This window comes from Ixodes scapularis, unplaced genomic scaffold, assembly GCF_016920785.2.
Source record: "Ixodes scapularis isolate PalLabHiFi unplaced genomic scaffold, ASM1692078v2 PGA_scaffold0__279_contigs__length_252992795, whole genome shotgun sequence".
In the NCBI taxonomy this organism is placed as follows: Eukaryota; Metazoa; Arthropoda; class Arachnida; order Ixodida; family Ixodidae; genus Ixodes; species Ixodes scapularis.
Window position 1 is genome coordinate 99,053,479 of NW_024609835.1, and position 27,608 is coordinate 99,081,086.

The window sequence follows — 27,608 nt, forward strand, 5'->3', positions numbered from 1 at the left end:
ATCTTGATTACTTGCTTCTTAAACATAAAAAAAAATAGTCTATTGAAATACTATTATGGTACAGAGTTATATATTTACAACGAACCTTTCAAACGTCAATCATTTCTCCAGCCCGAGACGCAAGCACTTTGTAAACACTGGGCGGGGCTTAGCTGGCCGCGCCCTCTACCTTTTGCACCTAGATTGCATCTCGCGATATTAAATATTGTAAAAAAAAATATTTTTCGTGGTATTTTTTTTTAAATATACGTGTCTCACCCAAGCCTTTTAGAAAAAAAAAAAATTGCAGTGTCCCTTTAAGACGAGAGAATACTGTAGTGGGCCTAGATTTAAGAGTGTCCAACTGCTCGATTGGCGTCGCGGTTTTACGGGACGTGTATGCAATACAAACTGCGAGGAGGTGACGAAAGCGTTAGTGTTCTGCAAGCGTCTCCTCTTTCTACGCCCGCTTTCCTCCCCTGTTACACGACGTCTCAACGCATGCGCACTTGCGACAAATCTGCCTATCATATGGTGGCTACCATGAAATTGCAAACGCCCTCCGTGGTTTGAATTGGTCCCTCTCTTAAATCTAGACCTTCTAGGGGACACACTGGCAACACTGGCGCCAGCTATCAGGTATCGATGGAACACATCGGACTGCTTATATATTTACTCATCTTTATTATTCTTTCGTTGCGAGTTTGAAATAAATCTGATAATGTTATAAGCGACCATTATTTATAGATCAAGCGTAGAAGTTCATCTCGAAATTATTGCGAAACCTTCGGTCTAGTAACACATGGAATGGTCACAAAGGTGCACAATGCATTCGATCGCACTCAAACGTAGGAGTGTGAAACAGCCTTAAGATATAGACGCTTTGCACTCGCGCCAATTACAGCCCCCATTGCTGACCTTTTCTTCTTTTACCCAGATGCCGAGCGAGTGAAGCGGGCGTCGACGAGCTTCCACAAAGGCTAATGTTGGGAAGAAAGACAAAGTAGAATCTAAAATGACAATAACCTGCCCTGCTGTGGTTATGATGAAGGGAAGTGAACGTAATAGGAGGAAACAATAACTGAAGGTCGGTTATGGCGGCGCTGATGCACAGCTGCTGCAAAGCGTCTGTACTCGTCTGAATGTACGCTTTTCGAATGACCTAACTACGGACAACAAAAGCTCCTACGGACGAGCAAAACAAGAGTTCAAGAAACAATGGCTACCGGTATACGCGTGGCAGAAAAATAGGAACGACCTCGAACAAAACGCGCAGGGTAGCCATGCTATCAAAAGCAGATCCGAGTATGATCTCGGAAAAACAAGCGACGTTTGGATCAGGCAACATTTAACCAACTTTTCACAAAAAAAAAAAAAAAAAAAAAAAGCGTCGTATCGCATTTCATTTGACTTCCGGGGGCATCGTAAGGAAGTTGATGAAATTATTATGTTTTAACTCTCCAAATAATAACTTTGTCATGTTGACATTCATGGAAACTTCACAAGCTTTCCGTCGTGACGAAGTTACATTTCCAGGTTACATGAGTTAAGGGGTATTTAAACCGAATAATAGAGCTACGGTGCGTTTTGCTGTAGGTTTATGATGGCACCAAATACTTCAGTGGGAAGAGTACATTCCACACCACTCATTTGCTTTAGGCAGCGCGCCCTCGATGCCAAGTCCTCCCTAACAATCTGGTGAAACGCGTCCGAAAACGCATGCGTATCGCACCCTCTCCCGCTGTCCCGCTGTAGCGCGGCACCGGGGAAGAGCGTTACCGCCAGCGCACCGAGATGCTGGGTATTCATTAGAGGCTGAGCAAGAACCCCGATTTCCTCGCTCCTGTCAGCAAACTCTCATAATCAATTAACCCTCCTATCATCCCATCGCTCAATTAAGGCTCTCAACCACGTCAGGCGACGCCCCGCCGAAGAAAAATTGACATCGCAAGTTGGAGAAATCGTCTCGTGAGATCGGCATTGCCTGAGAAAATGGACGCCATCAACGACGAAGCAGGTTCTATAGACCATGGAAATGATAGACGGCGTCTGATTCAACCTCCACAACTAGGTGATCCTCCAAGAAATACCTGGCAAAGCACCAAACGCAGTTCGCCCATCTAAGCGGTCACGTCCCACCGATACCGAGAAAGTCGAAGACGACGCCACCTCAGAGTAGTCCCTGAAGAGCATAGCAGATGAAGACAACAACGGGACATTTATACCGTCGTCACATACCGTAAAGATAGAGCAACAGTAATTTCTGTACTCTTCAAGCCCACATCGGCAAACGCATCATTCTGACGATTTAATCCTAACTTTCTCGCCCACCAGATCGTCTCAGTTACCCAGGAAAAGGTGATATCCCACAAGATCAACAAAGATGGCAACCTATCTATGAACGTTGCTTCCCTAGACTCGGCGAACAAACTCCTCGCCGTCACCTTGCTCGGAGAATTCCCAGTGACAGCACATGTTCCGGAGACATACTCTAGGAACTATGGGAAGGTAAAAAATGTTCCACTTGAGCACACCAACGACGAACTCCTGGAATATTTGAAAGAGTTCGGCGTTGCGTCCGGTTAACGCCATGTAGCATACCGTCGTCAGGATGACGGAACCATAGAGGAATGGTTTTCTAAGACAGTGGTACTCAGATTCCGGAGCGACCGAGCCATGCCTCTGCGCGTGTTCCTCGGATTCACGAGTTATCCTGTTGAAGAATACTTCGGACACGAGATTTAGTGCTTCAACTGCCAAAGGCATGGCCACATAGCCAGGAACTGCAGAAGTGAACGCCGTTGTGAGGTATGTTCGGGACTACACAGCCATAAAGAATGCCACTCGAGAAAGGAACCTAAGTGTGCGAACTGCAGTGTAAAACACTCGGCCGCATATTCTGTCTGTCCTCGAAAGAAAGCAGCCACTATAGCAAAAAGAATCTCCATCACCACCGGAAGGCATTCAGGGCGCTGAGCTCCGTCACCGAATCCAACCGTAGTTCGCTGCCCACCAGAGCCAGCGCATTTGCGCGCACTACCTGCGCAGACAAGTTATGCCACGGTCTTGAAACATCCTCCTCGCAAAAGACACAGAGAGAAAAGAAAAAAGGCGGAAGACTTTCCTTCACTGGAGCTACGTCCACGACCATTCGCAATGACAAGACCCGTGCCAGCACCGCGTAACAAGTCAGAATCACGAAACAGAAATAATCAAACGCTTTTCTCCGGCATGCCACCATCACTTTCGTTGGAAAGCCCGTCACAGTACCCTAGACAACCAGGAGATCTCTTGCAAGTACTCTTACCCATGCTATTTGTGGCACTAAATGCTATCATACAAGCGTCCCAGGCTCGAACAACCTTCCAGAGGTACAGGCTCTACTTGCTATTTAGAGATTAATAATTGATTTGAATGAATTCCTGCTATCACCTATAGTGTTATTCAGCACAATGAACCTGGATGACTAACCACCAAAAAATACAGAAATTCCCAAAACCATAAGCGCAAGATCCCCACGGTTCTCCAATGGAACGTCAACGGCCTTCGACCTCGCCTCCCTGATTTACGGAAATACTTACCTACTAATAGAACGGATGTACTTGCCATTCGAGAACCCGGCGTTCGGCCAGGGGACTGCAGACTTTCCTTTTGCGTCATTTACTTGTGTACTTGAAAACAAGTTGATGGCCGCTCTCGTGTGGCAGCCTTTGTCCGTGAGAAGATTAAACTAACCCCCGTATACACCTTTCTACCCTCACTAAGGGGTCTGCTGAATACGCTGGCGTGAGCATCCGCCGTGGAGAAGTAGTGTTTTCTCTCAATTTGGTATATATGTCACCGAATGTCTCATGGGACCCAGATGACCTTCGACAGGTGAAAGCTCCTCGAAAGGGCATGTCATTATCTGGGGCGATTTTAATGCCCACGACGAGATCTGGGGATATAGACGGACGACAACGAGAACCATCCAGGTGGAAGACATAACGGCATCTCTACTCCTTCAAGCTTTCAATGATGGCTCTGAAACCTACATGAGACGGGGAGTCAGCGGAAGCGTACTGGACCTCACTTTTATCTCTCCAGATATCCGCGGAGAATGGAATACTCAACCGGACACAAGGGGAGTGACCACATTTCAATATTGATCACGCCACTACGGTGCAAAACTAACACTAGCACATACAAAGATGTACGTGTCACAAACTGGGAGACATTTCAAGCGCACATGAAAGGTGCTACAACCAACCTCGCCAACGACCCGTCTGCCGCGATTGCTCGGGCCAAGGCTACAAAGATAATCAGGGTTCTGATTACTCGTCCCAAACTTGAGCTGATGTACCTCAATTTAAAGGCAGTCCGTATGAGAACCCAACGGCGCGCACGAAGGACCGACGATCCGGCAGACTGGACTAAGCACAAAAACATTAGACAGTTTTAGTATAGCGTTGCTGGATCTTACGTACGCATTACGCAATAGTATAGCGTACGCTAAAAAATGACCTGCTCGGACCGAATTTAGTTGTGCGTTACGTTTTCGAGTGAACATCGTGCATGATCTTGGTTAAATTTGCTAGAGCCGTAGAATTCCGCGTGCTTATAGCGCAACCATGCTCCTGGAAAGAAATATTGAAAAAAGAAAAAGTGTCCAATCATTTTATTTCAGATTAAACCAAGCCACAGCTGCCTCGTCAAGCGCGCTTTTCTGCGGGGTACAGAGGCTACGAGTACGAGTGCGTAGCCAAATTCGATCACGGAGCCTCCGTCAGTTGTCCCGTGGAAACGGCACTTTTTATCAATGCTATCGTGGAATGAAATTCATGACTCTGATGTCCAGTGCATAGCGAGAACTTCGGCGATTTCTTTTAGAGTCGTTCACCGTCGGCGATGAACTGTGGGAATAGGCTTAGCGTTGAGCAGATCGCAGCGTCGACGCACACTGCGAGCGGCGAACATTTCCACTGTGCACTCCTTCAGCTGCAGGGCGATCTGATTCGACCGCGGTAGGTCCCAGAAAGAATCGCCGAGCTGAACACCACGCAATTTCGCGTAACACAGAACTTCGAAAACACCACGTCGCCCTTGAAGTTGCTGCGCCAGTCGAGGCAACTGCCATCTTGAAACTGGCGCTCTCGTTGGGTCCGAGATCTGTCGAGAGCGTCCCGCAAGGCCCGCTAGCTAGCAACGCAAAATCCCTAGGGTTGGGTGCATACGCAATACGCTAGCCATTTTATTGCGTTCTGCGCATGCGTGCTCACGACCCACAATCTCCTTGCGTACGCAAAGCTATAGCGTACGGTCCACTAAAACTGTCTATTGATGCCGACTTTCGCAGGCACACGTCACGGCTTCAACGACATCAATGGGATCACCTCTGTCCTCGTTCGGATCTCATTCACGCATCTCTCGTGTATGGAGAATGGCTTGAACACTTTCATCGCCAAAGGCGCTTACTCACCCGATTGCGGGAATAGCAGTCGCTTTTGCACTTACCATGCAGGAGGCGGCTGAACTGATGGCAGACACATTCTTAACTCTGGTACTATTGCCTTCAGGCTACCAAGGCGACCAAAATATTACTACCAACGCCTGCTGCTGGCCTCCTCTTTCTATCGATTCAGATTTCATGTTTTCGAAACTTAAATTCGCGCTTCGTCGCTGCCGAAGGAAGAGCGCTCAGGGACTCGACAAGATAACGTTTCAGACACTCATAAACCTTGACACTTCCCAGTTTTCTACTTTACTGGAGTCATTCAAAAGTATCTGGCGCACAGCTGAGATTCCTGAGGCATGGCTGACGTCTACGGTAGTTCCTATACACAAAGCAAGAAAACCTACGAACCAGCCAGACTCCTACCGGTCAATATATCTCACCAGTTGCGTTGGGAAACTATTGGAAAGGCTTGTGTTCCGTAGACTTACTTGGTATTTAGATGCTCTGTGCGCACTTCCTACTGAGCTCTGTGAATTTCGCGCTAAATGTTGCACCGCTGACGCGATCGGTGACATCGCGTCTACATCGGAGCAAGCTCGAGCCTCCTATCAGTGTGTACTGTGTATTCCTGGACACACACAAGGCGTTTAATACTCTCCCGCACGCAACAACCCTCCGGCAGCTACAACATTTTGGTATCGCCGGTAGGCTCTACAATTACATACCTGCATTTCTTAAGAACAGATGGTTTTCCGTGGGAGTTGCTGGAGCCACTGGCACTCGTCGCTCAGTCACTCAAGGGGTCCCGCAGGGCAGTGTTTTGAGCCCTTTTCCTTTCAACCTTGCAATGGCCGCCCTCCCAGAAATTCTGACGTCATTCACTAAATGCGGATGACACGGCGCTATGGTGCGTGGGACCCTTAAAAGCTGGGAAGAGCAAGTTGCAAAATGCTCTTGACAGAGTTGTCGAGGTCACAATCTCACTTGGACTTACCCTATTATTCTTAAAGACAGCTTTTTTGCGTTATCGTCCAAACGGCGCCCCTAGCAGACCCGGTGCTAATGCGCCGAAAATCAACAACATAACTTTACTGCAAGTCACGACTCACCGGTATTTGGGTGTCCTGCTAGACAACCATGTAACCTGGCTCATCAACTCCATGTGACGTTTTCGTCGTAGATACTTCGGAACCTTTCCACAAGGCCTCATAGCACTGTACCGCGGACTCATCCTTTCACGGATATTATATGCTCTACCACTCTTGCAAATAGAAAGACCTCAAATGCAACAGCTGGAACGATTCCACCGATGTGCCTTCAGATTATGTGTTCCACGATTTTCAGAAAATGTAGCTACATTTGTGGAGACACGGACAACTACTATCTGGCTTCGTGCAAGGGAACGAGCAATGCGGCACGTTGTACGACTGCATGAAGCCCCCTCGGCAGCATCCTACCTGCTCAAGCTTCTTTCCCGACCACTACCCCACCTTGGAATGATTGTAGCGGAATTTAAGCTCCAGATTGGACCCCCTAAATGACACTTTTCACCACCACCGCCACACACTACTCTCCCACTGTTGGGCATCATGGGTACCCTGCCATGTCTACAGCAAAAAAGATCGGTATCCTCCTTCGTGGCTCGATCGATCGCCGTAGACGAGATCGACACAAGATATAACAACGAGTTGCACGTTTTTACAGATGGGTCAACCATCCCCGAGACGGTGACGTCCACAGCAGCCTTCGTGATTCCATCGATTGGAGTGCAGCAGGCTGGGATGCTGAACTTTTGGAATACACCAAGACAGCTGAGTTGGTAGCCATTTGTAAGACTCTTGATGCGTCAATAGAGCTAGAGCGTGGAAGGGCTGTAATTCTTACAGATTCTCGCAGTGCCCTTTGCCACTTGGAGAATCTGGAGAAGCTGCTCATGTTGCCCGCAAACTCGAAGCGTAAGGACGACGTCTCGCCTTCCAGTGGATGCCCTCCCACTGCGGCATCAAAGGCAACAAGAAGCCGATTTTCTTCCCGCTGAGGCTCATCGTCAGGACGTCTCGAGATTTTTTATTCCAGGATTCAGCGAGGCCAGGCGACTCATACATATAATTGCGAGGATGCGACACCCCCACAGCGGAGTCGCAGCCTCCTCTCGTCCCGGAGTCGAAGCTCAACCGATGAGACTCTTGCCTCGTTCACCGTTTATGAGCTCGGTGTCCCTTCACAAGATTTCACGAACAATAGATCCCAACTGCGACATTTGCAAGATTCCAGAGGACACGGAACACACACTCTGGACATGTCCAAAACATGATAGGGCCAGAGCCACACTTCACAACATTCTACAGACTGCTAAGGCAGCGGTTACGACGTACCACCAGCTAATCTTCCCGACTGGACGAAAGCGACGCGTCGAACTTGTCTACGAAGCTCTGCTAGAGTTCCTTCTAAGAGAGTGACCTCGCAACTCGGATCTGATCTTGGCACCCCTCACGCTGTGACTTTTGATGTAGCCCAAACATCTCCATGAGAGACAGCATCGACTGAACTGCACGCGCCAGACCATAGCTACTATGTGGATGCCGATATACGACACCAGTGAAACAGTTCCTTGACAAACTTCGTGCTGACGGGAGTGTAATTTTGTTTTCGTATTCCTTTTTTGGTTGTCTTGTTTACATCAGCGTGTAGGTAAACAGACCCAGCAGGCGACATTTAACGTACACCTACAAAACACATTTCCTCAAACCAATGCAGTTAGCTATCAGAAGCCCCTTACACGCATCGCCAAAATCTTCTTACCACCTCTCTTTAACTCCTTTCTTTTCAGTCCGTGCGAATCTTTTCCCCGTCATGGGAGAATAACATTTCCGCACGGGCATTTCCCCCTTTCCCGTAATTTACAATACAACAACAACGGGCGTTCAGTGACTGCCAAGACGGCTGCAAGCTCGACTGGTGCGCCCATGACGACAGATGGCGGCAGCCACCCTTTCCTTTTTAATGGGGAAAACTCGAGCCTTCGGCGCATCCAGCCCTTCGAACTACGCAAAACCTGTCCGTGCTAAGGCCATTGGATTTTCCAGAACTGAGATGAAGTATTTTCTTAGTAAACTGTTTGAGCACGGTACCCTATTTAGTTGCACCTTTTCCCTGAGCGCAGCAATAGGCTAGAAGACATACAAAGACGCACAGGTCAAGAACGCGAAGTCAGAACGTATCTCTGCAGTTGATTGGCTTACCTGGTGAAAGCAAACACACTGAAAGACGACGAATGCCGTGACGTATACGGGACTTTTAACGCTGCGTAATTCACTGAAGTCACTGGAGCTCTAAAAATACCACATTCATTTTTTCTCCGCGGCCGCGCCTCTGGTTGGCTGCTCTCCGTCACGTGGTCGCTTCCCACCATAAATGGTCCACCCTTTTTCTCTTCCCTCCGCGCTCGCCGCGGCCGGAACAGCGGGAACGTCGGAGTGAACGAGGGCTCGTTGTTCCTCGTTTTGCGCGTCGGCGGGAATGCGAGCCGCGGTCGCAAAGATAATATAAATCAGATTACCAAACCTCATGATTAAACATGCGTCAGATACGAATTTTGTAATCCTGAATATTGTTTCCCTGTTCATTTCTTTTTTATTTTGTGTTGCAAAATAAACAGGAGAGATTTTGGTTTAGGTTTGGGCTACACCAGCTGTACAGCAAATGGTAATAAATGCACGTATCTGAAAAAAGTGCTCACTATTCCGCTGTGATTAATCACTAAATTTTTGCTATAATTAATCACTATATTCTCCGCAAAAACTTAGGCGAAAAAAAATGTCACGCATTTTTTGCATCTGCATACTCCAACAAGACTCCAGTCCAAACATACAGAGGTAAAACAAATTCTAAAAAAAGAAACTAAAAGAGTTCTTTTTATGTGGTTTGTAATCTGACAGCAGTGTTTTTCATTTTTGACAAAATATTAACAACGCACTCGTTCATACAACCATATCCAGCGCGAAATTCGCGACTATCTATTGGGAAAAGTGGCGTGCTGCGCCGCGATGGGCCAAATATGGTGTCGGAGCTTGCGCGCCTCCAATGGTTGCGGTACTTTCCCCGTTCTAGTGAATTTAAAATTCACCCCCTCGGCTCACCTTCTAGAAATTAAAGCCTGCGCGCTTCGTTTTGTCACATCAACTACGTCACTGCTCTTAGGCCGAGCGAGCAAAGCCGGCAGATGGTTTTCACTGCCGAGCATCAGCGACGACCCTGACCAAGCACTCCGGATGACGCGAAGAAATACTTAATCTTGTTCCATTAATTTTTTTATGCGCCGTGATGCCCGTTGCGTTTGGTCTGAGCGTCAAAGATGTTATCGGTTGTATCAACTCGATCTAATAAAAAAAAATATTACGCGACGTGACGACGCTACTTTATCAGACTGCAGGCGGCTCGCAAGCGACGCAAAGCCAGATATTAAGGGCGATTCACACACTTGCGTCGACTTGCGTCGAATCCGACGGAGTGTAACTGCAGTTGCTTGCGACGTACAGGTTGCTATGACAACAGCTGCATGGGCTTCAACAAAACGTCGTAAAAACCGGTTTTGTTAGAGCCGACGCGGCTGCTGCCATAGCAAGCCGTATACACCAACTCATGTTTACAAACAAACCGGAGCGCCCGGAGCACCCCCAGCGGACGCCACCGGCGCCGCGCATGTGCGATGGGGGTGTGGGCAAGAAGCTCGCCGTCGCCCATAAACAAACCATTGAAATGCGATCTTGTCGGCGTCGGTGTGAGTCCCCGCGCTCTTGTTCGCGTTGGAATTGTTGATTCTACGTCCTCCTAACGATGTCTGACTACTTAAGCGGCGTCAGCGAAATTAACAAGGCTTGTTACACCGCAAAACTTCGCGTGAATAATCTGGCATGCGGCGATTCATTCCGCGTGGACGCCGCAGAATGTACGCTAAAGTCTGATTCACATGATGAAATTTCGCTCGCAATTTTCCGTAGCGACGTCGCTCGGGCTGCAAAAGCGTGAGCTGTAGCTGAGATGGTCGACGTCGATACTGAAAATTGCAAGCAGAATCTAACCAAGTGAATCAGGCATAACAAGTCGGTGATGGCCACTGGTAACAATGATCAACATCTCCTTGTATCTACTGTTTACGTCGAGCCTGCTTACCAACCTTCAAACTTAGGTCTTTTGAGGCCTGCACTTACTTCTTATCACAAGTACCGGGCCCACGTTTGGTCTACGGGCCGGTCTCCTCTAAAAAAGCAGACGACAAGCAGAAACGTTTGAAAGAGCAGACGACAGTTGGAACGATCAGGCGGCTGTTTGAACTTGAAGACGCACTGAATGTAGTCCGCCGGTGGTCCGTACAACTTGACGGTTTTCCGGCGTTCATGTTGGAACAAAACAAATAAATCTGATGGCCAGAAGTATCCGTGACTTCAACCCAAAGTACTTCCCACCCAAGCAATCGTGGTCCGATGGCGTCTGGTTTTCCCTTTTGACGGCACATATCCACGTTCTCGGACGAACTGAGCGCATGAAAACTGACGTTCAAACCTTTCTCGACTCTTTTGGTAGAGCCCCAGTTGCAGCATTTTGACAAGAAGGCCGGTTTTTGCCTGGTTCCTTTCAAAACAACGCAGGAATACACGTCTCACATGGGCACTTCCGCCCACAGCCCCGGACCGGAAGTGCGTCCGACGCGCCACCACCGCGCCGTGACGTAACAGAGATAAGTTCGTGTATACATCGCAAGCCGTTGCAGTTGCATTCTGTAGAGTACTCGACGCAAAAGTGAGAATCACTCTTTAGGCGTGCAATCGGGCAACGTCGAAAACCGTTGGAAACGCGGAGGCAAGACAGCCTGCCTATTCACTGGGTTCGTCGGCGACAAGCATCTCAAGTGTCTTCGTGCGTGCGATTGTGAGGAGCAATACTTTATATGTGTTGTCTAATGGGGTGTCCGGAGGTATACATACTCTTCCCAATCGCCGAACAACAAAGTATCCAATGGATTAAGGCAATTAGGGAGAAAGAAGTTCAAGTTACGGGCTCTAGAAGGTATGTTGATTAGGTAACTTTTTGTTTTATCCTTGTACTCTTGCACTTCCGAATTGTTAGAGCGTCAGGAAGGATGATAGTAGAGTAAGCAATTCCACTATTTTTGTATTCTCAGGGAGGCATAGTAGATAGCTTTAGAATGAGTTACAACTTATGAAGTGTTTTGAAATATTTTGTTGGTTTTAGCGTTTGAGTCACCTTCACAGAGTATTTTGCTTCGTCTTGTAGATTTTGCATTCGGTATCACCGACTATAATTTAGCAGCTTTGTCGTACAAGACTCATATTCTGACCTTCGTAGCTGGATACCTCGCTTCTGTGGCTGTGGCAACACTCACGTGTGAATACTGCAGGGAACGTTTGGTTTTGGAGAAGACACTAGTGAGTAAGTGATTTAAAAGGGCAATGCAACGATTTTCAGACTTTGGCCAACTAACTGCGGAAATTAATCTGCGTCACCTATGGAACAAAAAACAGAAAACCGCATTCTCTTGTGAGTGCTAATCCTTATTAAAAAAAAAAAAAAAGAAACACATCGAAGGTCGAAGTGCCTCTCAACTCTCCACGCCGACTTTCGAGTGACGCACTCTGGGGGTTCACGTAGTTTCCCCTTGGGTCCTCTCTTCAGAGACCAGCCCTTTCCTTCGCGATTATTGACTTTTAAAAGATTAGCCTCGTCGAAGTTTGCGGCGAGTGATGGAAACAAAGGACGGTTCGCCACGGGGCTGATGGCAAGTGTAGCAGCGGAGGGGGACAGGGTTTGTTGACTTCCGCGTACCCCCAGAGACGCCGTCATTTTAGTTCCCGTAGCCGCCACAGGCGGCTGCAGATCGGCAAATAATTCGTTTTTTGCTTGGCGAACACGCAGCAGATTAGCAGTTTTTCGGGGAAAAGTGACGCGTTTTTGGTCACTTTTGCTTGTATAAACAATATAAAAAATGCGAACTGGAAATTCTTTTAACATTAAAACCGTTGCACTGTCCCTTTAAAGTCAAAATCGAGAGGGTCTGTACCTTCAAAGACAACTGGTCGTTAGCGCGGTAATACACCTTGGAGTTGTTGTGAACAAGCCTATGTCGCCCCAGCACAAAGCTGAGATTGACGAAAATTTGTCGGGAACTTGACACTAACTACGCTGCCAGAGTTCGAAAAGTTGGTTACTTGTACAAGCGACCACACACCTTAAGCATTGCTTAAACTCATCTTTACCTCGTCGACTAATATTCTTCTCAATAATGTGTGCAAGGGGAAACATTAAGCCTTAATGCAAGATGCAAGCTCTGTTCTAGCCAGAAAGAGAGTACTTGTGATCGCAAAAAAGTCAGTGTTGTGTTAAACAGCTGTGAAGGAAACACTATATCTTTGTTGGTCGATACACTAAAACCCGAGACGAAGGCAAAAAGGAAGTTGTCTCATAAGACGAACTATACATTTGTCACGTTCATTTATTACATGATCGCCTTCTGACACGTAGTTCATCAGTCACATTTCGTGTCGCATGTGCTTGTTCCACACCCTTAAAACTAACTTTCCTAAGTAAAAGAAATGACCCCTTAAGTAGCGCACCGTCACTTATTTTCGTACATTTTCTTAAGTACAAAAGTGGGATCCAACCTGTAAAGGGAGGTCGAGAGCGTGCTGTTTCTTCAGGCATGGATGCCAAATATATGTTTCAAATGAGAATATTTATGATTGCAGAGCGGCGCTTTGGTTTTATAAAGCCGGGGTCACAGTGCTCATACATGCAAAAAGACAGCTTGCAAACACGAGTCACCGCAATATCCATGGTTCAAATTCCGCGTGCCAAGTTTCTCCTTGAACTCATTGCCATGCGGCATTCGAAGCATGGATCTCACGGTGACTCGCGTTCGAATCTGTATGGAGACTGCCTTTTGTATGATGTATAAGCAGTGTGATCCTTAAAGAAAATCAAGTTAAGTAATTGTAAAAAGCGTGTAGTTGCTAATATTCACCATAAGTGTTTTCAATCGTGGTAACTTAATACTAAACCTTAAAAGTCAAAGTTTTATATAGACCTCTAATTATAAAAGGTGTAATTCGATTAATTGCGACGTTACGCACGAGCAAGTAACATTCGTACGATATTTACGATCGAAGCTACAGGCCATCCGCCAGCGCGTCTGCACGGCCAAGCCTAGCTCCCAGTTGACTGTAGCACTTCCCCATCGCTGGCACAGCTACAGTGACGTCATGGAGTGGGCGTGCAGGATTTAGTTTCTAGGTGGTGGTTGCGCTTTGACTTAAAGGAAAGCTCTGGCGGTTTCTTTAGCAATCCAAACTAAACGAATTTAAGGAATTCCCAAGCTTTACAATTTCCGGCAAACTGTTTCTTATTTCTAAATTCAAAATAGCAAATGAGAAAACGGCAAATAAGGGTGACGCCAAAACCGACATTCGAATGTTCCCGCGCTCTATAGTGGGGTGACGTCACATGTATAACTTGCGAGTCGAGCGGGCACCCAAAGAAACTGACTATTTTCAGCACCTTTTTTTCGTTTTGCTGGCGGGAGCTTAACCAGCATTCATTTGAAACCATCAAACTCCTGCTAACTCGTTTAGAACACGTTATACTGTCCCCATATTACCCGCATTAGAACATCTGATGTGACGTTTTCAGTAAGCTTCCAGTCGAGCCTCTCAACCCCTCATACCAAATTGGACGCTCCAACAACTTCGCGAAAAAAGATTATAGTGACTTGTAGGTTAGGTTACTGTGTCCATCAATATGTTGAACCAATTTCGAGGCAAATCAGCGACTACTAAAATTTCCATGAAACGAAGTATGGTTATGTAGTGGACAAATACTCAGTTACTGCAGCCCCTGACAGATTAAAAAACGCACAGCGTGGGTTATGATGTTCACTTTTCTTGCTTCACGATTCGTGCTTCGGCTTTCTTATTGACTAATGGAAATGTCTCATTGGCCGCGGAGTGGTTGAGATCGACTCGTCACTCCCTGGTTCTTAAGCTATCAGTGGCGGTAGTCCCTATGGATCAACTGCTGTAAGATGTGATAGATTGGCAGTTGCATGCTGTACATCGGTCGCCTTCTGGGGCTATATATGATTATGTATATTACATAGCTAACAAAGCATGTTTCTGCATGAATTTGTCAGTCAAGAGATGACTCAAATATCTACCTGATTGGCACGCCTGCATTCTGACGACAGGTTCTTGATATTGTAGTGAGTGCGCAGGCGAGCTGGTGGAAATTAACCATTCTGATGTTAGCCTGAGACTGAGGCAGGAAAAGAGGAAGTTTCAAAGTAGAAGAAAAAGAAACGTATCCTTGACTGTTCCTTTTTCTTCTACTTTGAAACTTCCTCTTTTCCTGCCTCAGTCTCAGGCTAACATCAGAAAGGTTCTTGATATTGATTAGCGCGTGAAGCGAAAGCTCGCGCTGCCGAACCCAGGGATCCTGGGTTCGAGCCCCACCCCTGCCCGTTTCGATCTGGATGAGCATCGTACCGGCGTGCGGTCGTGTATCACTACTGCGTGGTGCACGTTAAAGACCCCAGGCTAGCGGTTGTACTGCACTGGCTAAATTGCTCATCTACAGTGTAAACCAGTGTCGCCCCTACTGGCAGACCAACCTTACGCTGTATAAATCGCTCAAACGTCCAATTTGATATTGATTAAGCTTTTAACCAACAAGAATAACATTAGAGAGTGCAGATTTAATTGATTTGTGTGTCACACATTACCTGTCAATTGAGGCGAAAAAAAGGAGCAAGTAATCGTTTATAAGACAGAAAATATTTTTATTAATAATAATAATAATAATAATAATAATTATTATTATTATGGATAATTGTTTGTCCTATAAGCGATTACTCGATATTTTGTTTTCTTTGATCGAGAAGAACAAGTAACACAGAGTACTGGTGCTCTGCAGTTGCAACAATTCTAAGATGCTTAGCTATTTGTTTAACGTAGCACTGAAAAAACCGTCATTGTTTTGAGTTTTCGTTCCTAAGTGGCATGACAGGACTTACAGCATGCTGTTCCTTTTGTTGGCGTCGACGTAGCCCATACCATAGGCTACGTCGACGCCTATGGTATGGGCCATACGTGCTATGGACGGCATGCGGGGAGTACCAGGTGCGTGTCGCGGCATGTGGAGACCACTCCAGCATCAAACCACAACCGGAGATCGACAGAACTGAAAAAAAACCTGGACGTGTTAATGATTTCGTTCAGATAGTGTCCCCTAAAGACTGGAGTTATTCTTCCGAAGAGTGATGCAGCATATCTGGCCCATTGCTGCGACGCAAGAAAAGAACAGATGGCTCTTAGTCTTGTCAATAGCATTCAGTACGCGTTTTGTGGACAAAAAGTCGAAATAAGGAGTTACCTCAATTTTATATTAAAATGATTTGCTAAGCCTTAAGAGTAGACCGCCATCCCCTTTTAACGTCGCTTTGTGATCACAATAAATGTTGTTGTGAGCTTGCGTTATTAGATATTTTATATAATGGGATATGGTACGGTGCTCTTCATAATTAACGCCGCCACTCGGTTAACCGAATATTCACCTATAGCCGGCTACTCAAAGCAAAAGTGGTCACTGCAGCAGCTGGAATCTCTTCATCGTGCTAGGTTGTAATCGGGGATCAAATAACACCACGTAGTTATACCAGTAGGGCCAGGAGTATAACAAAAAGTGACCAAAATGGACCATCTCATAATGGCGTTAAGCTTGGGGAACACTGCACTTCCCCAAACGCTATGCAAACTTTTTTTTTTTTTGAAATAAAAAAGTAAAGATGAAAACAATTAAACGACTTCAGCTGCTTATCATGCATTGCGAAGCGGTAGTTTGAGAATTTTGCTATATAGGTCCTTTGGCACGTAAGTAATAATATATTTGTCCCTAATGCCACAGTATCCCGGCTAATACTTTAAGAAGGTAATATTTAAAAACTGTTAATTTTCCTTACTCAATTTAGGAAAGTAATTTTAATTGCAATTTTTTATTTTAATTTTAGAGTAAACAAGTCGGACGTGCGTATGAAGATCTTTATATATATTATACATAACGTGCTTAATTATTTGTTAACTTGAAGTCAACCAACACTGTGAGTCAGTGCCAAGAAATAATTAACAATCCGGCAGAAACAAATGGCTACGACCTACCTTCACATTTTAAAATAGAACTTCAAATATATTGAATTTTCGCAAGTAAAACTTTATTTGTTCAAATCATATATTACATCTGATTTTTATTGAATGTTTTAGACCATCCCGAGGGATGGTCTAAACATGTTCTATATTTTCATGCGAAAATATAGAACATATTTAAAAGTGACCTTTTTGAGAAAATTGATGTTGAAATAGAACTTAGAGTTCCCTCTCGAATTAAAATGCGCTTTTCGTCAAGATGACATTATTTGATGATATTGATATTCTACTTATTGAACAGGTATCTGTCTAAGCTTTCATTTTATATTTAATTAATGGGATCAAAGACAGTTGCAAAAGTTATCATAATCCAAACCTGGTAAATTATCGTCAAAAAAGTCATAATTATAATATTAAAAAAAACGATTATAAATATATTGCGCGTTTGATATAGTTAAAAAGGCCGTGTAAAATATTTCTTTGTTGTGCGGAAGGTATCTGACCTGGAGAAGCTCCCTTAATACGCAACCTGTGACGATCGCTCAAGTCACAAAATCCGTCTTCTGTCCTTTAGACGTAAAAAAACTCGAAAACTAAGAATACGTTGCAAAAATAGATTTCAGTTTCGTTTTATAATAATTTGCCCAGCATACATATTTTTTTTTCAAAAGTTGTTGAGACAAGATTCCTTTTTCCTGCGCGATTTTAAACCAAACCCCCCCCCCCCCCCCCCCCCCAATTCGTTACATGTATAGACGCATGGTGAGATCCGCGCTCCAGAATTAAATATGAGATGTTAATATGTACACTATAGCCAGTCGATTGAATAATTTAAGTTAATTGAATCTTTAGTGAGACCTGATAAAATCTACGTTTAATTTTGGTTAAGTCTCACTGATTGTTGTGAATTCCAGAAATCTAAGTAATTGTAAATGTTCACACTATAGCCTGTTGACTAAATCATTTGAGTGAACTGAATTTTTAGTGAAACATAATAAAATCTACATTCACTGATTGTCGTGAATTCCTGAAATCTATAGTAATTGTTTATAGTATTTATTCCTTAACACCTACATATACCCTTATTTTGTATCGTTAGTTTTAATTCGAATACTGTATTTATTCAGGTTGTTTATTCTGCTACTTTTAAGGGAGTCAGAGACTTGCCAAGCAACATCCGAGTTGCTTGTTTTTTCCTCCTGAAATGGTATACACAGGTATACTTTGAACTAGAAGTTTAAGTAAAAAATCACACTATAATTTTGGGCATCATAGTGAAGTGTTAAGACAAGCAGGCATGGCACAAGACACGTCTTGCCATGAAAGAGGCTAACTGTTTGACGTTCAACCTGGAGTTTTTTAAATGCTTATTTGTTTGTGCTATGAAGGATATAAAATGGTAGTCAGATGTTTGAAAGTAGGGAAGTATGTGCCGAAACACGGCAAAACGTTGTGAAGTCGCCACTTCTGCAACGTCTACTTCCGAAAAGAACGAGTCGTGTGCTAAGCGGCAACTGTTGACAGCCGTAAGAATTTACGTGCATGTTCCAGTGAAGTGCACTGAGACAAGCATAAGGTATAGGTGCATTGGTCTCATCATAGCTCCAGCCCTATGTTCGACATTATATGTTAACAATTAACAACAAGGGCGATCGATTGAAAAAGACCTGTCAAAAACAAAACTCAGGCAGGCAAGATACCCTCATTACTATAAATACGCGCGCGAAGCATGGGATCAGCATGTCATATAAATCGTCTGAAATATGTGCGTTGTTTTATGTTCATTTGAGTTTTACACACTTTGAATTTTTACATCCGTATGGGTGCAAAAAGCGTGTTCTAGAGATTTACACCAATAACTACACCCATTAAGCACTCTGATTTCTAGTATTACACGCTCATGCGACCTCCAGAAAAAGATGCTGGACTGTGTCTGCTAAAACTTTCGTAATGTTTTTTTTTTTTTTTTAATTCAAAAAGAAGGCAAAACAATTTTATATTTATTTTAAATTGTGTTTTTCGCGAATCTCAAATGTTTATAGAACCCAAAAAGAGAATTCGTTTTATCTCCCAACGTTCTCTCTTACAAGTACATACAAATAAAATAGAATAAACCGAGGTAGCTAACTTTCTCATCAGATGTGAAACGAGCAGTAACATGTGCCATGACCAATTGTAGAGTTCGCGGCAATGTGTGTTGGCCCAGTTTAGTGTGCAGGACTTGGCCGACATGGCTGAGCACCGTGGGTGCGTCATAATAAAAATAATCACATATCACCCCAATCAAAACCATATAGCCCACCATTAGTATTTTCAACAAATCACGTGTCTGACTTCACAAGCTCGCGTGCTTGTGTTATATACTATATTTGAGCCCAATACTATTAATTTATTGCCAGTTTAGCCTGTGAGAAGTGGGCATTTCTATCGCTCAATCCAACAAGTTTTGTTGACAGAAAAAAAAAAAATCCCGTTGGCCTGCAGTTTAAAAGTATTCAGATAAGTTAGAAAGGGGAGTAAAAAACAAAACACAACAAAGGGAAGGGTTTTAAACTTCGATTTTAGAAACATACCAAACGAGTTATCGCGACAATATACATGCATAGAATATTTAACAACAAAATCCGCGATTTTACGGATTTCCAAGATTGACGGAAACTTTTAATATTTATTTCAGTAACCGGGCGGGATCGGCAGTACTAAGTCAAGGAAGAGCAGAAAACGAAGCGAGTGTGTGTGATTAGTGCGGAACTAAAATAGAAAACTACTCCGCTGGTTCAGAAATTTATATTTTTCAGATTGAAAAGGAAAGGGAAAAAATCGCGTAGCAAACGTTTTTTCCAGCTTTCCGTACGAATTCAGCCTATATTTCAGCGTGGGCGTAAAAGGATGCGATATTAACAGACTTTATGCGCGTTGAGACATACAGACATAGAAAAAAATACAAGAAGCTTAATGGTTCTTAAATTTGTTGATATTATTTTATATGCGTTCTGTCTTCATGGTTTAGTTCATTTGCAAAAGTTAAACAATTAGCCGAATTAGCCCGTCTGACGCGAGTATAAGCAACGCCTCAGAGTAACGACACTTACCCATATTCTGGCTTAAAATCATGGTTGCCAGTTATCTGAAGCTTTATTTGAAAACACAGGAAACGCTTTTCCGTTGTCCACGAGTTTTTAAACAATTCGCGACAGAGCAAAGCTATATTGCGTGAGCTTCCTAAGGCCGAATCTAATGCTGGGGAAGTCGCACATTTGAATAATGACGACCAGCAATTGCGTCTGCTCTGCGCAAGCCCCAAGATGGCGGGACCCACAACAATATGGGGAACAGGGTGCCGATACTCTAAGTGTAGCTCATTTAGTGGTACTACTATTAATGCCAGCTCGTTCTTAGCATGCGATCTGAACAGCGCCCGCTAATATGGCGTCTAGTGCCACTAAACAAGCTACATTTCAGAGTAACGACACTTTCCCATCTTGGGGCTTAAAGCATATGGTTGTCAGTTAACTAAAGCTTTATATGAAATCACAGGAAATGCTTTTCCGTCCTGTACAAATGTTTAAACAGCTCGCGACAAAGCGAAACAATATTACACGAGTTTCCCAGTGGTGGATCCAAGGCCCCCCCCCCCAAACAAAGTCGACCCCCCTCCCTCCCCCCTTCTGGGAGGGCATTCTGACATGGGTGGACCCCCCGTGCACAAGAAAGAATGGGAAAATAGTATCCTTAAAAATTTTTCGCCCCCCTCCCCCCCCCCCCAAAAAAAAACAAAAAAAAAAAAACAAAAAAAAACGGAGTTCTGGGTCCGCTTCTGGAGTTTCTTAACACTGAATCTGTAGTTGAGGAAGTAACACTTTCGAATCACGACGATCGGCAATTTCGCCAGCTGTGTACTAAGAACAGAGATGACGGCGCCCACAACAGTATTGGGGAACAGAGTGCTGATACTCTAAGCGTAGCCGTTTAGTGGCTCTAGTGGCGTCCAGTGAATACCCCTACTGAAAGGCAACCTCACTGTGCCTTCCGACCTGAGCCCTGAATGACTTCTTCGCCAAGAAAGACACATTTACACCGTGATTGCAGCGAGATAGACGATGCGCGAAGCGTGCGTAATGATCGTGGGTGTGACATACGAAATAAGAAGCCTCTATCTATCTCAATATGTAACACACACACACATACACACAAAAAAAAAAGCCAACTTACTTCGGTCTCTCGTGCGGCCACTGCTCCTGGTACTTCTGGATTGATGCGTTGATGGCTGGTGATGCAGCTGCGACTGCTGCTGAAGTTGGTGTTGGGGTTGCGGCTGCACCTGCTGCGGCTGCTGTGGCTGCTGCTGTTGCAGTGTTTGAGGTAAGGCGTAGCTCACATCCCTGATCACGTAAGACGCCTGCTGCCCAGGCGACGATATCACTGTGTGGTGCGCGTACGCGGCCGTCCTCTGACCCGCGTCAAGAGTTGGATACACCTCGTCAGGCACTTCACCGTCGACTAAGACACGGGCCCCCTTTAGTTTATCTCCCTGAGACTCGTCCTGCAAGAGCCGCACAGAGTACCCACCGCCGTGCGCCAGCAAGTACGGTGGCGGCTGGTCCTGAAAGTCCTCCGAGGGGGGTCCCTGGTTGAGCGTCATCATCCGGTAGTCATACGGCATGTGCTCCGGACAGACACCGGTCATGTCCATGTGCTGCTGGTCCATCAACTGCAGCGTGTACATGTTGGGCAATGGCTCCCGTGCACCGACGGGGACGGCCTGGGACGGAGACACGGGCCATTCTGCCCGCAGCTCGGCCAGTTCGGGTGAGCCCGCTGGGCTGCCGTCGGTAGGCTCGCCTTCTTCCGCGGGAAGCGGTACCAGGGGCTCCGGGTTGTCACAGGCCTCGTCGTCGGGGTCGTTAGCCATCGTCGAGCAGGACTCGTAGGCGACCACTTCTTCGACGACCTCGTACTTGACTTGGACAGGTGCGTTCTCGTCATCCTCCTCGTCGCCGCCGCCGCCACAACCGCCGCCGCTGCAGTCTGCTGGAGAGGGATCGGGCAGGATGGCTTGTGGCCCTCCCGAAGGCGGAGATTCACGGCTTGGAACCTTGGCAAGAAAGGAAGATTCATTATGACCATGGGCGTTTTCGTTATAGATGTCGTCCGATTATCGGGGGTGTCGTTTATGGTCTCGGAAAGGACGAGAACGGCAGGCAGTCTCTTTCGGACATCCCGTCTCCAGTAAGCGCTCGTTGCCTTCCGCCATGTTTTGCTTGCGCGTGCGCGTTCGAGGCTCCCGAGACGCCGAAGGGTTACGGAATGTAGGAAGCTCGCTCTGGAGTCAGGACAAGTGAAAGACTTCCGTGACGTTCTGACTGTGTCCGACAAGGGAACCCCAGCCAGGGCGAGGTGTACTGAGAAGTTAATAAGAACTGAAAGTATCCCATCATGGCCGCTGATTATGAAGATACAGCGTTCCGTTCGAAACCAAGAAGATGACTAGACTCGTTTGCGATGGACGCTGATGAAACACGCAATAACCCGCGAGGTTGTTCTTGATTTGTTATGACGCAGGGGTCCCAAGATGGAAGCCTTTATTAAACAGCGGATATACCAATGGCACTGGAGCGTTTTAATAGAAAAATAAAACACCAACTAATGAAAACAAGGTTCACCGGGCTTGTTTTCAAAATAGAGCGTACGATATCCCATGCATCCATCGATTTTCGTTCATTTGGCCTGTCTGGCCTTCGCAGTTTCCAGAGCACTACCAATTGCAGATAATTTGCAAGGAAGCAACGCAAAGCCTTCGGACCGAACGAATCAAACCCGAAAAAACACCGACCACGAAGTGAACAACGTGACATCAACATGAAACAGTGCACTCTGTCATACGAGTATATAAAAGATGTTATTGAACCCACTCATCTGCTAACAAAGAACCCATCCCCCTTCCCCTTATTATCAATGACCCTCTTGAACGCGATGTTCGAGCCTCCTTTAAAACAGCAGGGTGTCTCGCCACATAATGGTCAACTATGGCCATGCATCGTTGCCGTGAATTTTCTGGCGGCTTATTGTTGCCGTGGTCAGATTTCTCATGCATCATAGAAAAGAGTCTGCAGACTGATTTTAATTCGTGTCACCGGGAGATCCGCGCTTCAAATGCCGCATGGCAATGAGTTCAAGGAGAGACTTGGCACGCGGCATTCGAACTACGGATATTACGGTGACTCGTGTTGACGGGCTGTCTTCTGTACGATGTATGAGCAGTGTGACGCCGCCTTTAGTCTTTGCGTTTCCTGTAACTGCGTTCCTTGCCATTAAAAAGGTTATTTACCTTTGGTGCTAAGCTTGGACAACGCTTGACCCGCAGCGGTGACGTAGATAGGTAACAAAAGTTCGTATTGGCTGTTAAAACTCCACATCTGAGACGCGGAATTAAAAAAAAATAAAATTTAAGAAACTTTTTCCTGCCGCTATTCTGAAAGGTCAATGACCTTTTCTAGATGCTGCATTCTTGTCGTTCACAGGTCGGGTTGAGTCATTCCGCCGAGTAGTCACGTAGTCTCTCTCGGTGTTTCGTAAGAAAAGGAAATAATATAAACAAATAATCGAATGTATACAGTAAAGGTGCAATAAATCACAATTCAATCAAGATGTTCAAAGTAACTTTTAGTCGAAAGCATCTTACAAGCGCAAGGTTATGGTAATAATGGGGAACTTGTTTTGTATTCGAAATAAACACCCCCGATATTGTCGTCAGGCCAATGCGGAAGGCAAGTCGTCTGCTTCTTGCGCAGGAGTTGTGGTAACGTCAGAACGATGCCAAGCTCTGATTGGCATTGAGCGAAAGGATAGTGAGTAGACCTCAACGCTAAATGCAGTGAGGTCTACCCTCTATTGGTTTATATATATTTTTTTTCAATCAGCCAATAAGAGCTCGGCGTTCGGACATCATCGCAACCCCTGTGCAAGAAGCAGACGAACTTGCGCTCCGTATTGGAGGTAGGAAACTACCAGGGAGGTAGGAAGCTTCTGAAGGCGACATGACGCCATTGAGGGACACACAGCCAACGATGACCAAAACCAACAAACGCTATTGGACATAAAGGATTCCTGACTTTGGTTTATGCTCTGGTCACCCTTTGGTCACACTAGAGTGTATAGGTGATCCTTGGGAGGGTGGCCAAAGCAGCTGTTGGAACCTAGTCAGCTCTCCTTTTCGTCCAATAGCGTCTTTTGGTTTTGGTCATCGTTGGGGGCGTGTCCCTCAATGGCGTCATGTTGCCTTCAGAAGCTTCCACCTTCATGGTGTCCCACCGTCCGCCATAAAATCAATGGCAGTTCAGAGAAGCGGTGCAGGTTTGATGCTGAATCCCGGTGTAAATAGCATATGCAATAAAATGGGGCGTTGATTTATTAAATGTAAAAATGGAAAAACCAACTCTAATTAATAATTAAGAGCCATGTTTGCAAACGTTCACGTATTTCAAGCTATTCACGAGTATATGCTCCGTTACGCGACGCAGTGAGTATGAGATATCGGCGAAAATTCGCATTAAACAGATCACGGATTATTATCGAGTACCAAACTTTTTCTCCTAGCTGTATGCCAGACATGTGCAGCAAGATTCAGCATACCGAGTGTTTTGGCGGGAACTTTATCAACATCTGAAGAAAAACGCCAGAATCCCTTGAACCTTTCATAGTGCCGTGCTATCGTTGCAAATATATGGCCACGACGCATGTGCAGCTATCCTAAGCGTCTATCATTCGCTAATAGTTTTTTTTACAATACTTTTTTTTTTTTTGCGTTACGCTGAGAAGTGAGCTTGACACTTTTCCTGGAGCTCCGGAAGACATATGTTCCCTGCATTGTTTCATGATTTCACTTTATCGCCTCGTTCTTGCATATCCTCAAAGAAACAAAAAAAAAGCAATTTTTTTGAAACATTGCTGTGCCTAATTAAGGTATACTCCGACAACATTTGCTCATCATCACGTACTTTTTATTTGGATATGACACCGATTTAATAGTTGCTATTAGTTCGTCTGATCTTAGCTCCCCAAATTTCTACATGACAAAAAAAAAAAAAAAGAACTTTAAAAACAACGTTTGGGACCTAAAACGCTGTTACGCAATAAGCAAACAGAACAAAAACAAAACGTTTAATTACGTTTGTTCGGGAATCAGACTGGTTCAAAGATGTGGACTGTTGCGTTTTCAATTTCACTTGAGGTAGATAAGGTAGATAGGGAACCAATCGATCTTTGTCCTGCACTCCTCTGTGTTCCGTTATACTATTTTTTTTTTCATATATGAAAACGAAAACAATATCGAGCAACAGCGATGAAATCTACTGTGCTGTAACATTTCTTTTAACATCACAAATCAGTACATGCTCTGTTTTCACGGTGTAATTTGAACAAGTGTTATTCTAAACGTTCTCGCTTGTGAATGATTATAGCTACGCGCGTTCAGAAGAAAGGAGCTATGACACTTGGACCGAATGATCACGAGTTCCCGTTGCAAGCTAGTAGCACGTGGCAATACATTCTGCAGGGAGAGCGACAACTTCAGGTCAATCTAAGTGTTTATGCATTTCAGAGAGTCGTGTTTGCGAGTGACATGGATGTTATACGAGAATGATACAGAAATTAACGTCACGACTACGCCGACGCGTTCGTACATCTTTCCACGTATAACCGCAGCCCGCAGCACAGGGCAGTTGGTAAAGACGATCCACAGTGGACATAGTTCGTGGGTAAGAGATTTTCCGCAAATATGAGACACTCCCATTGTTCGTTTTCCGGGAGACGCACTTTTTATACTCTCGGAGCTTGCGCGCGTTCCTCTTTTTAGGCCTAATGATGCTTTCTTCGTAAAAGTCGCGCGCGACTCCAGACGACCGTCGAAGGAACAACGCGAACGCTCCGGTTTCTTCATCGCCATCTAACAGATGAGAACATCGGGAGTCAACGCGCTCCGTGAGGGATCTTGGAAAACATCGCGACCGACTGAGCAGGACGACGGCGGCTGCAAGGGGTTCGAGTACCGGTCCCAGCCGGTTAGGCTTAGTCGGGGAACCATTCCTCCACACCCCGGCGTCTCAAACCCGAAAAACACAAGGTCCGTGTCGGCGCGTGGGCCTCCCCCGACGTACCTGAGGATCGGGGTCTGATTTGGCATCCTGCGGTTCCACGCGGCACTTTTTGGTCGGGGGTTCCTGGGCGTCCTCGTCCATGATGGCACGAGCACAGCGGACCTGTTGCGTGAAAACCCGGGGCCTGCCAATGCGTGACGTCGGCTGCAGGCCTCGGGGCGGAGCGCGTCTCGCCAGGCTCCGCCTCCGGACAAGTCTGATAGGAGCGTCGCGTCGCTTCGGCGGCTACACGCGGACAGCGCGGTCGCGCTGCCATTGTGCCGTTCTCCTGCGCGTTGTTTCCTTCTTTTTTCCATGTTCGCGCGGAGTGTGTGTATGTGTAGAAATGTGTGTAGGAGACGCGAGAAGGTGCTGGCGAGATTCAGTGGGCCGGATTCCTGGTGAATATCCATGCGGTGGCGACGCTGGGTAAATGGTGGCATGGGTTGGTATCAGACCTGTGTACACGCTGCTAAAACAAAATGGCTAAATCCCTTCACTTAAAAATTGCACTCAAAACGTGCAATTTTTTTTTTTTTTTTTACATTTAGTTAAAAATACGTGTCTGAACCTATTTTTTTTTAATTTGTCTTCCCTTCTCGGTCGTCTTAGGACGTACGCAGAAGATATATTCCGTTATCCCTTTTCTGTAGCCCATTTTGAGCCTGCGAGCATGCAGCAGCATTTGTTCGGGTGCTGAAAAACTCGGATAATACGATCCCAAATATATTTCCCGACACTTTGAATAATAGGTATAAGTGCTCCTGAAGATGCCCTCCGTCCTTACGCCATTTTTACATCTTTCTGTTATCGTTCGTTAAGGATAGCTTAGTTGGCCGTCCTCAGCGACCAGCCTTAACCGTACGACTGCTTGCACCAAACGTTCCACGCGGAGGGGGGGGGGGGGGGGGGGAGGGGGGGTAAGGGGGGGGGGGGGAGCGGGAGGTGGGGCTGACGAAACAGCAAGCTCTGCTACTATTCAGTTCACTGTGCATTTAGACAGTGAACTGAGATTACGAAGTTTTCTGTTTGGTTAAGTACGCAAGCACATTTCTTCATTTTTAAACGAGTCCGAAGCATGACGAATATAGTAATATAGAAGGGTGCTTCAAACATACGTCTGTGCGAACAGAACGTATTGCCAGATGGAGCTACAAACAGAGCTCTAAATTTATTCTATTTTGCTACATTTTTGTAGTGTGGTTATTTTTATGTGTATTATATGCATTCTTTCAGATGTCGTCCAGCCGCTTTACACTTATTTCGCAACTAGGCACCAACGTTCCCACAAAAAAAGGACGTGGGGCTTCATTGAGACAAAAATGACGCGACGGCAGAAATGCGGCTCTGAAAAACGGGACTTTCGCGGCCAAAACGGGACGTCTCCTGACCCTGGCCATAACGGTAATTCACAGGAGGCAGCTGCCATAGAGTTATTATAATATAAGCTAGAGGTTCAACTGGGGCTATAGTGTCTATGCGACTTCCTTGACGCAAATTGAAGCAGACAGCAACCAGCCTACTTTTGCGGTGCTCCTGTGCATTCCTATGGGAAAACGCGCGTGCATTTTGTCTCTTCGCCGGAAAATAACACGAAACGCTTTGGTTATTGGAGTCGCACCGAATAGTACGTACCTTGATTAACACCGTAAAAGTATGATTGCTTTAGTTAGCGCATTTTTCTTCATCGGTGAGCGATGTTTAACTTCGCTACATTCCAGTCCCAAACGTGTGTTCCGCAGAATGCAGGTATGTAAAAACAAGCGACGATTGAAAGCAAAATTACAGTCGAAAGGAATATAGAGTGTGTTCAAGGCTCGCCATATTTCCGGTGACGCTACTATATTGATAATA

At 45.6% G+C, this 27,608-nt stretch overlaps 1 protein-coding gene across 1 annotated transcript in view; it reads right to left on the reverse strand.

The window, feature by feature from the left end:
• The window catches only part of LOC8032555, a 70,311-nt gene extending 44,455 nt beyond the window's left edge, over window positions 1-25,856 (reverse strand). The window contains exons 1-2 of the mRNA XM_042289216.1: window positions 25,776-25,856; window positions 20,833-21,715 (exon numbers count right to left, since the gene is read on the reverse strand). Of these exons, the coding sequence (XP_042145150.1) occupies window positions 20,833-21,715; window positions 25,776-25,856 (964 nt within the window). The remainder of the gene's footprint in view (window positions 1-20,832; window positions 21,716-25,775) is intronic.
• Window positions 25,857-27,608: the final 1,752 nt, after the last annotated feature.